This window comes from Oenanthe melanoleuca, chromosome 11 (genome assembly GCF_029582105.1).
Source record: "Oenanthe melanoleuca isolate GR-GAL-2019-014 chromosome 11, OMel1.0, whole genome shotgun sequence".
Taxonomy (NCBI): Eukaryota; Metazoa; Chordata; class Aves; order Passeriformes; family Muscicapidae; genus Oenanthe; species Oenanthe melanoleuca.
In genome coordinates this window covers 6,943,229-6,954,768 of record NC_079345.1, presented here as the reverse complement: position 1 = coordinate 6,954,768, position 11,540 = coordinate 6,943,229, and the positions used below count along the sequence as shown (strand labels likewise).

The window sequence follows — 11,540 nt, the reverse complement described above, 5'->3', positions numbered from 1 at the left end:
CTGGGAAGGGCCATCCCATGAGCTGGCAATCCTCAACAGAGCTGGAGGCTCTCAGCAGGAGTTTATTGACGATGTGGAAAACGTGGCAGCAATGCCACAGGATCCCACTGCCAGGATCCTGAAGTGGTGCCTCACCAGGGTATGACATTCCCTTCCCAGTCCAGGAAGGTGCCTGTGTCCTTCTCAGAGAGGGAGGAGAGGACCTTCAGCATCCCTTGCACGCTGTCATCCACTGTCGTAGGGGGCTGTGGGGCAGAGGGGGAGATGCAAACCATGCCTGAGGCCTGGCTGAGGGCCCTGGAGCAGCTGGAGCTACAGCTCCAGGCAAAAGAGCTGCTCCAGCGCAAAGGGGAAAGCCGACAACCCTAGGGGGAGGGACTGAGATGAGAACTGAAAGGATGGAGATACCCAGGACCAAGCACCCAGCACCCAGGACTAGGACAGGGGGAGCTGCCCCAGCAGAGATTGGCCAGGCAGGGCTGGGGCTCAGGACAGCAACTCCCACCCATGGAAAATCAGCACAAGAGCTCTGATGGACCTGCCCAATGGAATTCCTACCGGGTGTCCGGCAGAGCTGCCCATGTCGGTTTGCACCCAGCCGGGGTGGAGAGCGACGCAGAGGATGCCGTGCTCCTTGTACGCCAGGGACTGGCACTTGCTCAGCATGTTCAGAGCAGCCTGTGGGGAGACAGGGAGGGCATGGTGGTGGGAGGGGAAGGGAGGCAGCAGGGGGACCCACTGCTGGGCAGGGGATGCAAAGGTGTGACAGTACCTTGCTGCAGCGGTACGAGGTGGCTTGAACTATGTCCCAACCAAAGGAAGAAGCAATGGAGCCACCAATGCTGGATATATTGACCATGGCAGCCTTGCTGCAGCTCAGCCCTGAGCCTGGGCTCCCCTGGGCAGCCTTCTTCAGCAAGGGCAGAAACACCTGCATGGAGACAGAGGGACAGGAGCACACACGGACACAGCACAGGGCAGGGGAGAAGATCCTTCCACAGTGGGCAACACTGACAGCAGCACTGGGGCATCCTCCCTGCTCTTCCCTGCCAGGCTCCAGTTCCTGAGCTCCAACCCATGGCTCTATGAGCTTCTCATCAACTGAGAGCTCATTGGTAACTGGAGTGGAGGCAGGTCCCCCTCCCACCAGCCCTTCATTCTCCCCCAGCACAGCCCAGCCCGGGTGAGGGTCTCACCTGGCCCATCAGCAGGGGCCCAATGGTGTTGGTGGTGTAAACCTCGCTCATGTCCTCCAGTGTCTCAGCATCAAGTGTGTTCACTTTCAGAATTCCAGCATTGTTGATGAGGAGGTTGAGCCCAGAGCCCCCCAGGTGCTCCCCAACCTTGGCTGCAGCTGCCTTGATGCTGGTGGGGTTGGCGACTTCTGCAGAGCCGACACAGGGGAGGTCAGAGCCTGTGTCCCCATGCAGGAGTCCCCTGTGTTCCCCCAGAGGTGGCAGTGCCCCATGGCCCCACAGGCAGCAGCCTGTTGGCACAGCTCCCTCCCAGCACGGGGCTCCCAGGGTGTGCCCAGCCTGGGCACTCGCCAGAGGAACTGGGGCAAAGGATCCCCAGCTCAGGGCACCTACCGAGCGGGACGATGATGATGTTGGGGTGCTTGGAGGCCAAATTCTGTAACTCCTGAAAGAGAGGGCACTGTGTAGGCAGGGAGAGGCTGGAGGGGCTGTGCAGAGACTCATCCTCTCCCAGGAAAAGTCCATGCCACTCCATCTCTATCCCTGCACCACTTTCTGTGGTGCACCTGGTTTGTGTGGTGGACCTGCTCCAGCTGCCACATCATGGGGTTCTGTGCCTTTTATAAATGCCTTGTGCCATTCTCCCCTCCACATATCCCATGCACAAATGGTCCTATGGTATCCCAAGCCAGCTGACCTGTGCTGCAGGTACCTGATTGCAGGTCCAGCCCCATGCAAACACCATTCTGATCCAGTCTCCCCCAGCCCAGCCTCACCTGTGCTCTCTGTCCCTTGGGGTCCCGGCAGCCTGCAAAGATCCACTGTGGTGGTTTTGGCATCCTCAGGAAATGCTGGACGAGTCCCAGGCCAATGCCTCGGTTGGCCCCAGTGACCAGAAGGGAGCGGACGTGGAGTCCTGCCATGCTGCTCTGGCTGTGGCTGTACTGCTCTCCCCTGGACTCTGCCAGTGCCTTTTGCTACTTGGTTATCTCGCATGTTCCCATGAGGACTTGCATCAGCTCCTGGCTCTCAGAAATTCTCTGCCTGTACCTCAATCTCTTGGCTCTGGTCCATACCCATGATCCACTTTTCCTGCTGGCTGTGGAATGACACAAAGGGAGCCAAGTGTCCTGCCCAGGCAGGGAATGCCCTGGGCTAGGTGTCTGGAGTGCTGCTTTTTGTACCTCCCCTGCTATACCAAACCTGAGCCTTTGGGCTTTCAGGGCCAGCACTATCCCTGTCCTTGCACCGCGACACTCTCTCCCGCCACCTCCCTCCCTCTTGGGATCCCAGGCCTGTCCCTCCCCTTGCCCAAGGTCAGGCAGGCAAGGCTGGACTCACTGAAGCTGCACAGTGCACTTTGCTGGCCTTAGTTTGTGCAATGCCAAAGCCAGGGTTGGGGATGGAGCTGTCAGGACAGGTGTAATGTCCCTTGAGGACTCAGGGATAGAGCAGCCAGGACAGACAAGTGCTCCTTGGCTGCAAGAACAGGCTGAGAAACCTAGAAACCCTCCAGGACTGCTGGGGAAACCCTCCAGAACTGACCAAAGTGACCCCTTTCCTTAGAGTCTGCTCTAATATTTAAGTGTGAAGTGTTCATGGACAGGCTGCATGGGTTTCTGAGCAACCTGGTCTAGTGTAAGGTGTCCCTTGTTGTGCAGGGGGGTTGGAACTAGATGGTCTTTAATGTTCCTTCCAGCCCAAACTATGGCTCTGTGATAAAATTCAGTTTTGCCCTGAGTGTGACTTTGGTGTGGCTGGAAGCCAGGGCTGTGCCCAGGCACATGCACTGCAGGTGAACATTTAGTCTCAGGGTGATCCAGGTACTCCCCAGCTCTTTGCTGCAGTAGAGACTGAACCAATTGATGGGCTGAACTCCTAGGGAAGTTCTGACTGCTAGATTCAGGAGCTTCAGGACAGGCCTGAGGATCACCAGATCATAGAATCATCCCCCACGAGTTCCTGTTGCACCTAAAGTCAATGCAGAACCATGACCTGCATGTTTCCATGTGTCTCCACCCTGCAGGGAGGGTCTGAGCATCCAATGGTGTTCCTAGGGGTCTTTTTCAATATAAATGATTCTCTGATCCCATGGTGTCCCCAGCTGGTTCCTGCTGCAGCATCATCCAAACTGCACAGACCATTTGCAACAGTGGAATGTACACATTTAAGACAGCTCAGAGATGTTGTGTAGGTACCTTAAAGTAATTAATAAAGTAATAAAGTAATTAATATGGGATGTGATTGGGCAGACTAAGGGGGCATAAGCTTGTGGAACCTCTCCTGCTCCAGCTGGAGATGCTGCTGCAAGGACCTCTTTTGTGCAACTGCACAATGATGAGCTGTCATGTTCAGGAGATCTGATCCTCCACCCAAATGTAACCTTTCCAAATAAATCAGCTTTTGTCTGTAAGAGATAACCCTGCTGCCTACTCCTCTGTGTGTGTAGTGAATTGACCCTGGCTGGATGCCCAGCATCCACCAAAGCCACTCTATCACTTCCCTCTGCAACTGGTCAGGGCAGAGAAAAAATATAACAAAGGTTCATGAGTTGAGATAAGGTCCAGGAGAGATCACTCACCAAACACCGTCACAGGCAAAACAGACTCAAACTGGGAATATTAACTGAATTTGTTACTAACAAAATCAGAGCAGGATAATGAGAAGATAAATCTTAAAAATACCTTCCCTCCACCACTCCTTTCTTCCCAGCTCTACCTCCTCCTGCTCAGCAGTGCAGAGAGGCAGGGAATGGGGGTTATGCTCAGTTCATCACATGTGTTCCCTGCTGTTTCTCAGGGAGAAGAGTTGGAGTCCTTTCCCTGCTCCAGCATGGGGTCCCTCCTATGGGAGACAGTTCTCCATGAACTTCTCCAACGTGAGCCCATTTCATGGGCTCCACAAACTGCTGCAACATAGATCACTCTTCCATGGGGTGCAGTCCTTCAGGCACAGCTTGCTCCAGCTTGGGTCTTCCACAGGGTCACAAGTCCTACTAGGAAACCTGCTTCAGCGTGGGCTCCTCTCTCCAGGGGTCTGCAGGTTCCTGCCAGGACCCTGCTCCAGCACGGGTTTCCCATGGCTTTACAGCCTCTTCTCAGGTATCCACCTGCTCCAGCATGGGCTCCTCCAGGGGCTGCAGGAGACTCTTGCATTCCCATGACCTCCATGGGCTCTAGGGGCACAGCTGCCTCACCATGGGCTGCACCATGAGCTGCAAGAACACCTCCTCCCCCTCCTCCTGCACTGACCTTGGTGTCTGCAGAGCTAATGCCCTCACATATTCTCACTCCACTCTTCTCTGGCTGCAATTACATCTGCACAGTAACTTTTTTGTTCTCTTCTTAAATATGTTATCACAGAAGTGTTACCACTGTGGCTGAAGGGCTCGGCCTTGGCCAGCAACACGTCCATCCTGGAGCTGTCTGCACCGGACATGGAGGAGGCTCCTGACACTTCCCACAGAAGTTACCCCTGAAGGCCCCTCCTACCTCCCTCCCCCCAAAACCTGACCATGCAAACCAAATACAATGACAATTATATCCATCTTGTTGTGCCATTTCATTCCCCTCAGCATCAGTCCACTGATGGAACCACAGCCTCTGGCACAGGGGTGAAAAATCAGACTGCTCCAAGTCACAACTGAACTGGGTGAGGGGAGGAATTTGCCATCCCCTCAGCCAGAACATTTCCCAGGTAGCCTGATAGTGGTTTTAATACCTTAAGATGAGACAAGGCTGTTGTGGCAGGATGCTTCTTCCCATGGGTAACCATCTGGGGAGACCCTGGGATTACCTGCAGCTGGAGCCAAAACTAAAGAAAAGAACATAAAAACAGGGTAGACTTCCAGGGATGGTTTGGCATCATGTGTGAACCACTGAATGGCAAACTGTACTAGAGGGTTGGCCAAATCCTGGAATGACGGGTTGGAAGGGACTTGTTGTTCCAACACCCTGCCATGGGAAGGGTCACCTTCCCTCAGGCTCAGAGCCCCATCCAACCTGGCCTTGAACATTTCCAGGCATGGGGCAGCCTCAGCTGCTCTGGGCAACCTGTGCCAGTGACCCCCCTTATCATCAGGGAAGAATTTCCTCCTCATACCTAATCTAAACCTGCCTTTTTTTTCAGTTTGAAGCCATTCCTCCATATGCTATCACTCCATGGTGCTGTCCACAATCCCTCTCCAGCTCTCCTGTAACCTCCTTGTGTGATAATTATAAAATATTCGTGTCATTCATAGAAGTATTGGGGTTTGTATAAACCAGAATACTTAGGTCTGAAATGAAGCACGACACTAAAGAAAGTCTTGCTCTGTCTATATAAAATAAAACAATTTAAATTTTGCTGAATATTGAGATTTTTGTTTCTCATTTATAACACCCAAATGGAGCAAACGGCTCCAAGATGTGATAATTGATAAATGATTCGTGTTAATCATAGAAGTTTTGGAGTTTGTATAAACCAGAATACTTAAAATAAGAGAAGAACATGGACTTAGATAAAGGGAAATATATGATTAAACTCATTCTGTTTAAATCCCCCTGTTAAGAATTTTGTATATTGAATATTGTATACCAGTTTGTAAAAGAAAAAAAAAAAAAAAAGGGGTTTTCCATAGTCTGAAAGGTTTTTTTGCAGAATCAGATTTCCTGCCTTTGTGTAATCAATCACAAACTATCTGCTAAAGATCAGGCTGCCTGCTTCTCTGGTTTCTTACCTATCAAGACCAGATGGTTACATGACCAATTGTCCCAAGAGCTGTCCCACGGGAGTTTAGAAGTTCCTCTGACCACCACTGCTTACCTTGCAGAATTACTACAACAAAACAATAACAATTATTGACTACTACAAGGAAAACCCTACTATAAAAAGGAGCTGCAAACCAAGTTCGATGGAAACGTGGAGTGGGCTGTGACCCCTCACATTTTCCCCAGCGCTGCTTGCTCTATGTAAAATAAAGCAATCTAAATTTTGTTATAACACTCGTGTACTGCAAACAGCTCCAAGACCTCCCCAGATCCTTCTCTTCTACAAGGAGACGCATATGCCCAGTAAACGCACCAGGGCTGGGCACAGGGATAGGACAGGGCACAGGGATGGCGATGGGATTGGGGTGGGATGCAGGCCTGCGGTGGGGCTGGGCACGGGGATAGGGCGGGGCACAGGGATGGCGATGGGATTGGGGTGGGGCGCAGGCCTGCGGTGGGGCTGGGCACGGGGATAGGGCGGGGCACAGGGATGGCGATGGGATTGGGGTGGGGCGCAGGCCTGCGGTGGGGCTGGGCACGGGGATAGGGCGGGGCACAGGGATGGCGATGGGATTGGGGTGGGATGCAGGCCTGCGGTGGGGCTGGGCACGGGGATAGGGCGGGGCACAGGGATGGCGATGGGATTGGGGTGGGACGCAGGCCTGCGGTGGGGCTGGGCCCGCCCCCGCGCCGCCACTTCCGGTCCGGCCCGCCCCGGAACTGACGCTCCGGGCTCCGCTTCCTGTTCCGGGCCCCGCGGCCATGGCGGCGGCGGCCGCTGCGCCGGGCGGGGCGAGCCCGGGGCTGGCGGCGGGGGAGCGGTGAGGGGGGCCGGGAGGGGGATTAGCCCTGCCTGCCCTCAGCCCCCGCCGGCCCCAATCCCGCCTGGCTCAGCCCCTGCCTGTCCCCAATCCTGCCTGCCCTCAGCCCCTGCCTGTCCCCAACCCTGCATGCCCTCAGCCCCTGCATGTCCCCAACCCCGATTGTCCCCAGCCCCTGCCTGTGCCCAGCCCTCCCTGTCCCCAACCCCTGCCTGTGCCCAACCCTTACCTGTCCCCAACCTCGTGTGTCCCAGCCCTGCCTGTCCCCAGTTCTCCCTTTCACAGTTCAGGCAGTTATAGTTAAGACTTGGTCCCAGGAATATAGTTACAGGGTGATAATAAACAATATGGAAAGAGGTAGAAATCAATGTCCTGTCCTGTGTGGGGGATTTGCAGAAGGCCGAACACACTCCAGAGCTTCGAGTGTCCCCCTCCACTGTCCGAGCAGGATGCAGCAAGACCTGTGTGGCCCCAGCAGCGTGGCTTCCTCAGAACAATGCCCTTAGGATGGGTCCTTGCAGAGAAGTGGGTGCATTTGGGTGGATTTGAGCAATCTCCTGGGTTTGTGGCTGTGCTTATGGTGCAAAACCCTTCCCAAGGTGGTGGATCACTGCTTATAGCTTGGTGTCTTGTCTCTTCTCATGTAGTCTCGTGTGTGTGGACAAGAATGTGGCTTCTCCCAAACTCTATGTGCTGGAGCCGTGGATTGCTGACCTCTTGGTGAATTATGAGCAACTGGACGAGCGTGAGAATTTCCTGGCTGGGCAGGTGGTGCGGGTAGGTATCCAGAGAGACTGTCCCAAAGTAGTCCAACAGTCTTTGAAATCTAAATTCTGGAAAGTGTGCAGTGGTTTCTAGTTTGGTGGCTGTGGATGTGCAACTCTTCCTCCTCAACATTTCTGGGTTTAAATTTTTTTGTGGAGGAGCAGCTTGATGTTGTGACTGCCTTCCTGTGAAAATTGTTCCAGGTCTATGAATAAGAATTCTTTTTTCCCCTCTCCAATCTCTTGACAGGTCTTGAGTGACTCAACTGCTCCTGGCCAGCCTGGGATCCTCCAAGATGCTGTGGTGCAGGTCTCTGATGGATCCTGCTACATCCGTGTGGTCATTACACCTGAAGCTCTGCAGGCAGAGGAAAAGTGGGTTCCACCCTGGCTTGGCATGGCTGGGACAGCAGTTCTCCACAGCTGCTGTCAGGAGCTGGGGCTCCTGCCTGGTCTTGTTTCAGGTTGTGTTAAGCTAAAGCAACCTCAGGGTGGGATGCTGGTGTGAAAGAGCTGCTAAGGGAAGAAAGCTGGAATGCCCTTGCTCCAGTGTCTGCTGGTTGGGATGGGCAGGGATCCGTGGCAGGAGCTATGATGCCATTAGAGCCCTTAGGTTTTGTGGAAGGAGCCAGTGCATTAACCATGATAGCCTGAGCTGCTCCTTCAGTGCTTTTCCCCATTTCCACATTTGGACACCCTGTGGGGTGCTGGTAGCAGAGCCAAGGATAAGCAGCAGGAAGAAGCTGCTCTTAGGCAGGAATTACTAAGGAATAAGGAGCCCTTCGTGCCTGCTGCTCATGCTGAGCCATGTTCCAGAATGCCCCAGTGTGGGCATTGAGCTCTTGTGGGAGCCCCACTGTGTTTTGGGGGGGGTCCATCTCCATTCTTCAAGGCATTCCTGCTCTGCTCCTTTTCCAGTGCCCACCTGCAGCTCAGGCTTTCCAGCCTTAATTGCAGAATTATCGTCCTGCAGAAGTACACGGTGTGTTTTCAGGACGAGGCCAGGCTGGTAAGTGCTCTGAGGAGTGGAAGCAGCCTGTTCTTTTACCTTGCTCTGCTTCCTGCACTCTTGCCTGATTCCAGCTGTTCCCAGGAGCTGAAGGCAGGTGATGGGTGACCTTTCATTTTCATCTGTGGCTCATGTGGGGTCTCTGGCAGCTCACCTGGACAGGGTGATAGGGTGCATCTTTCCCAGGGTCACCTGGCTGTCACCTCTGCCTGTTGGGCAGCTGCAGAAGGCCTGCATGGGCTGGTGGCAGAGCTGTCTCCTGGCAGGGACTCCCCTGGGCTGGCCCACCCTGGCGTGTGGCTCTTGCAGAGCCATCAGCTGATGCAGGAAGGTACAAACTCCCCTTTGAAGGGGGGTTGTCCTTTTTGAGGGGATCTTCTCTTAGACTGGAGAGCTGGTGGCAGAGCTGGGGTGGGTGTGGGAGTGCAGACTGGCCCCAGGAGAGGGAGGGGCAGAGGTGGGGCTCAGAGGTGCCTTACAGGTTCTGTTCTCCCCACAGGAGGACTGTGAGTTTTACCTGACAGCCCAGCAGTTCATCGTGCTGCCCATGCAGAGGCAGAGGATGGAATCATCTGATGGGTATGGCCCATGGGATGTGTGGGTGGGGGCTGTGCTCAGGGGAGCTTCTTCATCTTCCCCACAGTGGTGCTGACCCTGGGAGTCCTGATGTGACCTGCTTGTGGCAATCCTTTTTGAAAGAGGGATTGTCTTGAAGGCAAGGGAGAAGGGAGATGGAGATTTGGAGGGAATCAGTAACTGACTTCTCTCTTGCTGCAGGAACCAGGACCCCTCTGTGATGAAGAAGATAAAGGAGCTCTGGCTGTAAGTATGGGGTTGAGGGATGTATGCAGACACCCTGGTGAGAGTGTGCAACCTCAGACTGGGGTTAGAGCAATCTGGCAAGAGCTGGCACAGATTATGGCAGCTCCTGGTTAACCTCTGTGACTCCTTGCCCTGGAACATGACAAGAGTTGAGTAGACCATGAAAAATGAAGTTGTGGTGGCACATTGCCAGCCTCTTCTTCTGAGCTAGGAGGAAACACCTGTGAGGAGCTTGTTCCTGCCAGTGGTGGGCAGCACAGCTGTGTGGGTGAGCCCTGCACAGTTCATTCTTCATCCTTGGAGATCCAGTACTGGAGATCCTCAGTGCCTTCCATCAGCCCATCTTCAGGGGTGAGGCTCCCTCATGGCTATTCTTGGCATGCTGAGCATGTGGCCAGTGGCCAGATCAGCACCCAGTGGGACATCCACTACTTTCACAAGCTGCTTCTTCCAATCCAGGGTGCTTGATCTGTGACCGAGAGCAGTGTATATCCCAGCCCTAACCAGGCTTTGTCTTCTCTTTGTTCATTACAGGAGGAATCTTGCTGTGAGGAATGCTCCTAGCTCAGGTAAAGGGTTCTTGGGGGCCTGCAGTGCTCTGACTGTCTGTGGGTCCCCTGGGTTTCCTCAGTTTGGTCCATGTTAGGCAGAGGTAGCACAAACCTGGTCAAATCTCACAAGTTTATGTTCCTAAGCCCAAAGTAGGAAGAGATAATGCTGACAGCTAAAGCAGAGTGGGACACTGAATGCCTGTGCTCATGCTGCTGTCCAGGATGTATGAAGAAAGGAAGGGTAGTTTCTAGATGCAAAGGAAATGCAAAATTTTGGGTGTTCCCACAGATTTCAGTATCATGACAGTCACCAAATCATGCAGCAGGTGTTTGCAAGTGAGGCTTGCCTGAGTTCAGCTGTCTCCTCCACTGATCAGTCTGTGTGTTCTTGTCCAGAGCCCTCTGTTTCTCAGCTGATTGATGCCATAGGACAGAACCAGCTGGAGATTTTGAAGGAGAATGCCGAGGAATGCTTGGATTTACAAAAATCAAAGGAGAAGCCAGTGACAGTGGAGGATGAGGTTCCCATCACCCAGTGGGAGGCAGAGCGCAAGAAGGAGGTCAGTCTGTCTGCTGGGACCATCTGAGACAGGGCTTGGGGTGCTCTGGTGGGTTGGAGAAGGAAGGGGAAGGACAGTGGGCAGAGCTGGATGTTTTCTGGTGGGGGAGATGGTGTTGGCTTGGCAGGTACAAGTGGGCTCCTGCATCTGGAGAAGGACTGCCCAGCAAAAACCATGTCATGTGTGTCACTGCAGCAGGGTGAGGACATTTTCATGGTCCCAGTCAGTGCCCTGGTGATCCCTCCTGAGCAGGACGCAGTTGTTTGTGATTCTTCTGAGGCAGCATCTGCAGGGTACACAGGTAGGCAATGCAGCACCCAGGCAAGTGAAATGAGAGGCTCCCTAGGGTGGGGAGAAGAGTTCCTTTGCTCTGGGTGTGCCTCATGCTGGGGATATGGTCAACAGTGCCCCTTCCATTGCAGATACAAGCCAAACAGCTCCTGGAAAGAGTAGTGATGACAGGACAGTGCCAGGAGATCCAAGTGTTGTATCCCAAATCAGCTGTGAGTAGCAGGATCTCAAGATTCCAGAATGATTTGTGATGGGAGGGACCTTAAAGACTATCCCCAGTCCCTGCCATGAGCAGGAACACATTCCACTAGTCCAGGTTGCTCCAAGCCCTGTCCAGCTTAGACTTGAGCACTTCCACGGCTGGGGCAGCCACAGCTTCACTGGACTACCTTTGCTAGGGCCTCCCCATCCTCATAGGGAAGAATTTCTTGCAAATATCTAATCTAACCCTGTTCTCTGTCAGTGTGAAGCCATTCCCCTTTGTCCTGGCACTCCATGGCCTTGTCTAAAGTCCTTCTCCAGCCCTCTTGGAGCCTCTTTAGGGAGGTTCTCTTAGGTCTCCCTAGAGCTATTCTCCAAGCGGAATAACCCCAACTCTCTCAGCCTATCTCCGTAGCAGTGGTGCTCCAGTCCTTGGATCGTCCTCATGGCCTCCTATGAACGCTCCAGATCCCATCCAGCCTTTAGTTTCCTCTACAGTTGACTCAGCCCATCTCCTTGGATTGAGTAGAGGAGGTACTGATGTGGCCAGGTCTTTGGGAGGCCTTGAACAGGCAGG

The 11,540-nt window shown here is 53.8% G+C and overlaps 2 protein-coding genes across 8 annotated transcripts in view; one reads left to right on the top strand and one right to left on the bottom strand.

The window, feature by feature from the left end:
• Positions 1 to 42: 42 nt before the first annotated feature.
• Positions 43 to 2,485, bottom strand: LOC130257755 (C-factor-like). The gene is made up of 6 exons (XM_056500582.1): positions 1,973 to 2,485; positions 1,590 to 1,641; positions 1,197 to 1,384; positions 773 to 931; positions 559 to 678; positions 43 to 245 (listed from the first exon to the last, which is right to left on the bottom strand). Exons 1-6 carry the CDS (start codon positions 2,117 to 2,119, stop codon positions 132 to 134), a joined length of 780 nt encoding a protein of 259 aa, XP_056356557.1. The 5' UTR covers positions 2,120 to 2,485; the 3' UTR covers positions 43 to 131.
• A 4,202-nt stretch (positions 2,486 to 6,687) lies between these two features.
• LOC130257888 (uncharacterized) overlaps positions 6,688 to 11,540 on the top strand; it is a 7,696-nt gene continuing 2,843 nt past the window's right edge. Inside the window, exons 1-12 of one of the 7 annotated variants that reach the window (XM_056500820.1) lie at positions 6,695 to 6,765; positions 7,162 to 7,290; positions 7,413 to 7,542; positions 7,780 to 7,904; positions 8,448 to 8,538; positions 9,038 to 9,117; positions 9,316 to 9,360; positions 9,895 to 9,929; positions 10,308 to 10,471; positions 10,670 to 10,772; positions 10,894 to 10,974; positions 11,366 to 11,497. In XM_056500820.1, the coding sequence (XP_056356795.1) occupies positions 6,707 to 6,765; positions 7,162 to 7,290; positions 7,413 to 7,542; positions 7,780 to 7,904; positions 8,448 to 8,538; positions 9,038 to 9,117; positions 9,316 to 9,360; positions 9,895 to 9,929; positions 10,308 to 10,471; positions 10,670 to 10,772; positions 10,894 to 10,974; positions 11,366 to 11,497 (1,174 nt within the window). In that variant the 5' untranslated portion in view covers positions 6,695 to 6,706. Of the gene's footprint in view, positions 6,766 to 7,161; positions 7,291 to 7,412; positions 7,543 to 7,779; positions 7,905 to 8,447; positions 8,539 to 9,037; positions 9,118 to 9,315; positions 9,361 to 9,894; positions 9,930 to 10,307; positions 10,472 to 10,666; positions 10,773 to 10,893; positions 10,975 to 11,365; positions 11,498 to 11,540 lie in introns of all 7 variants that reach the window. The other 6 variants (XM_056500819.1, XM_056500822.1, XM_056500821.1 and 3 more) reach the window with 6 other exon arrangements.

Coding starts and splice junctions, on each gene's coding strand:
- LOC130257755 (XM_056500582.1), bottom strand. CDS start 2,119: ATGGCAGGACTCCACGTCCGCTCCCTTCTGGTCACTGGGGCCAACCGA. Junction 1,385..1,589: donor CATCATCATCGTCCCGCTCG/GTAGGTGCCCTG, acceptor TCGGCTCTGCAG/AAGTCGCCAACCCCACCAGC. Junction 246..558: donor GCAGCTCTGCCGGACACCCG/GTAGGAATTCCA, acceptor TCTGCCCCACAG/CCCCCTACGACAGTGGATGA.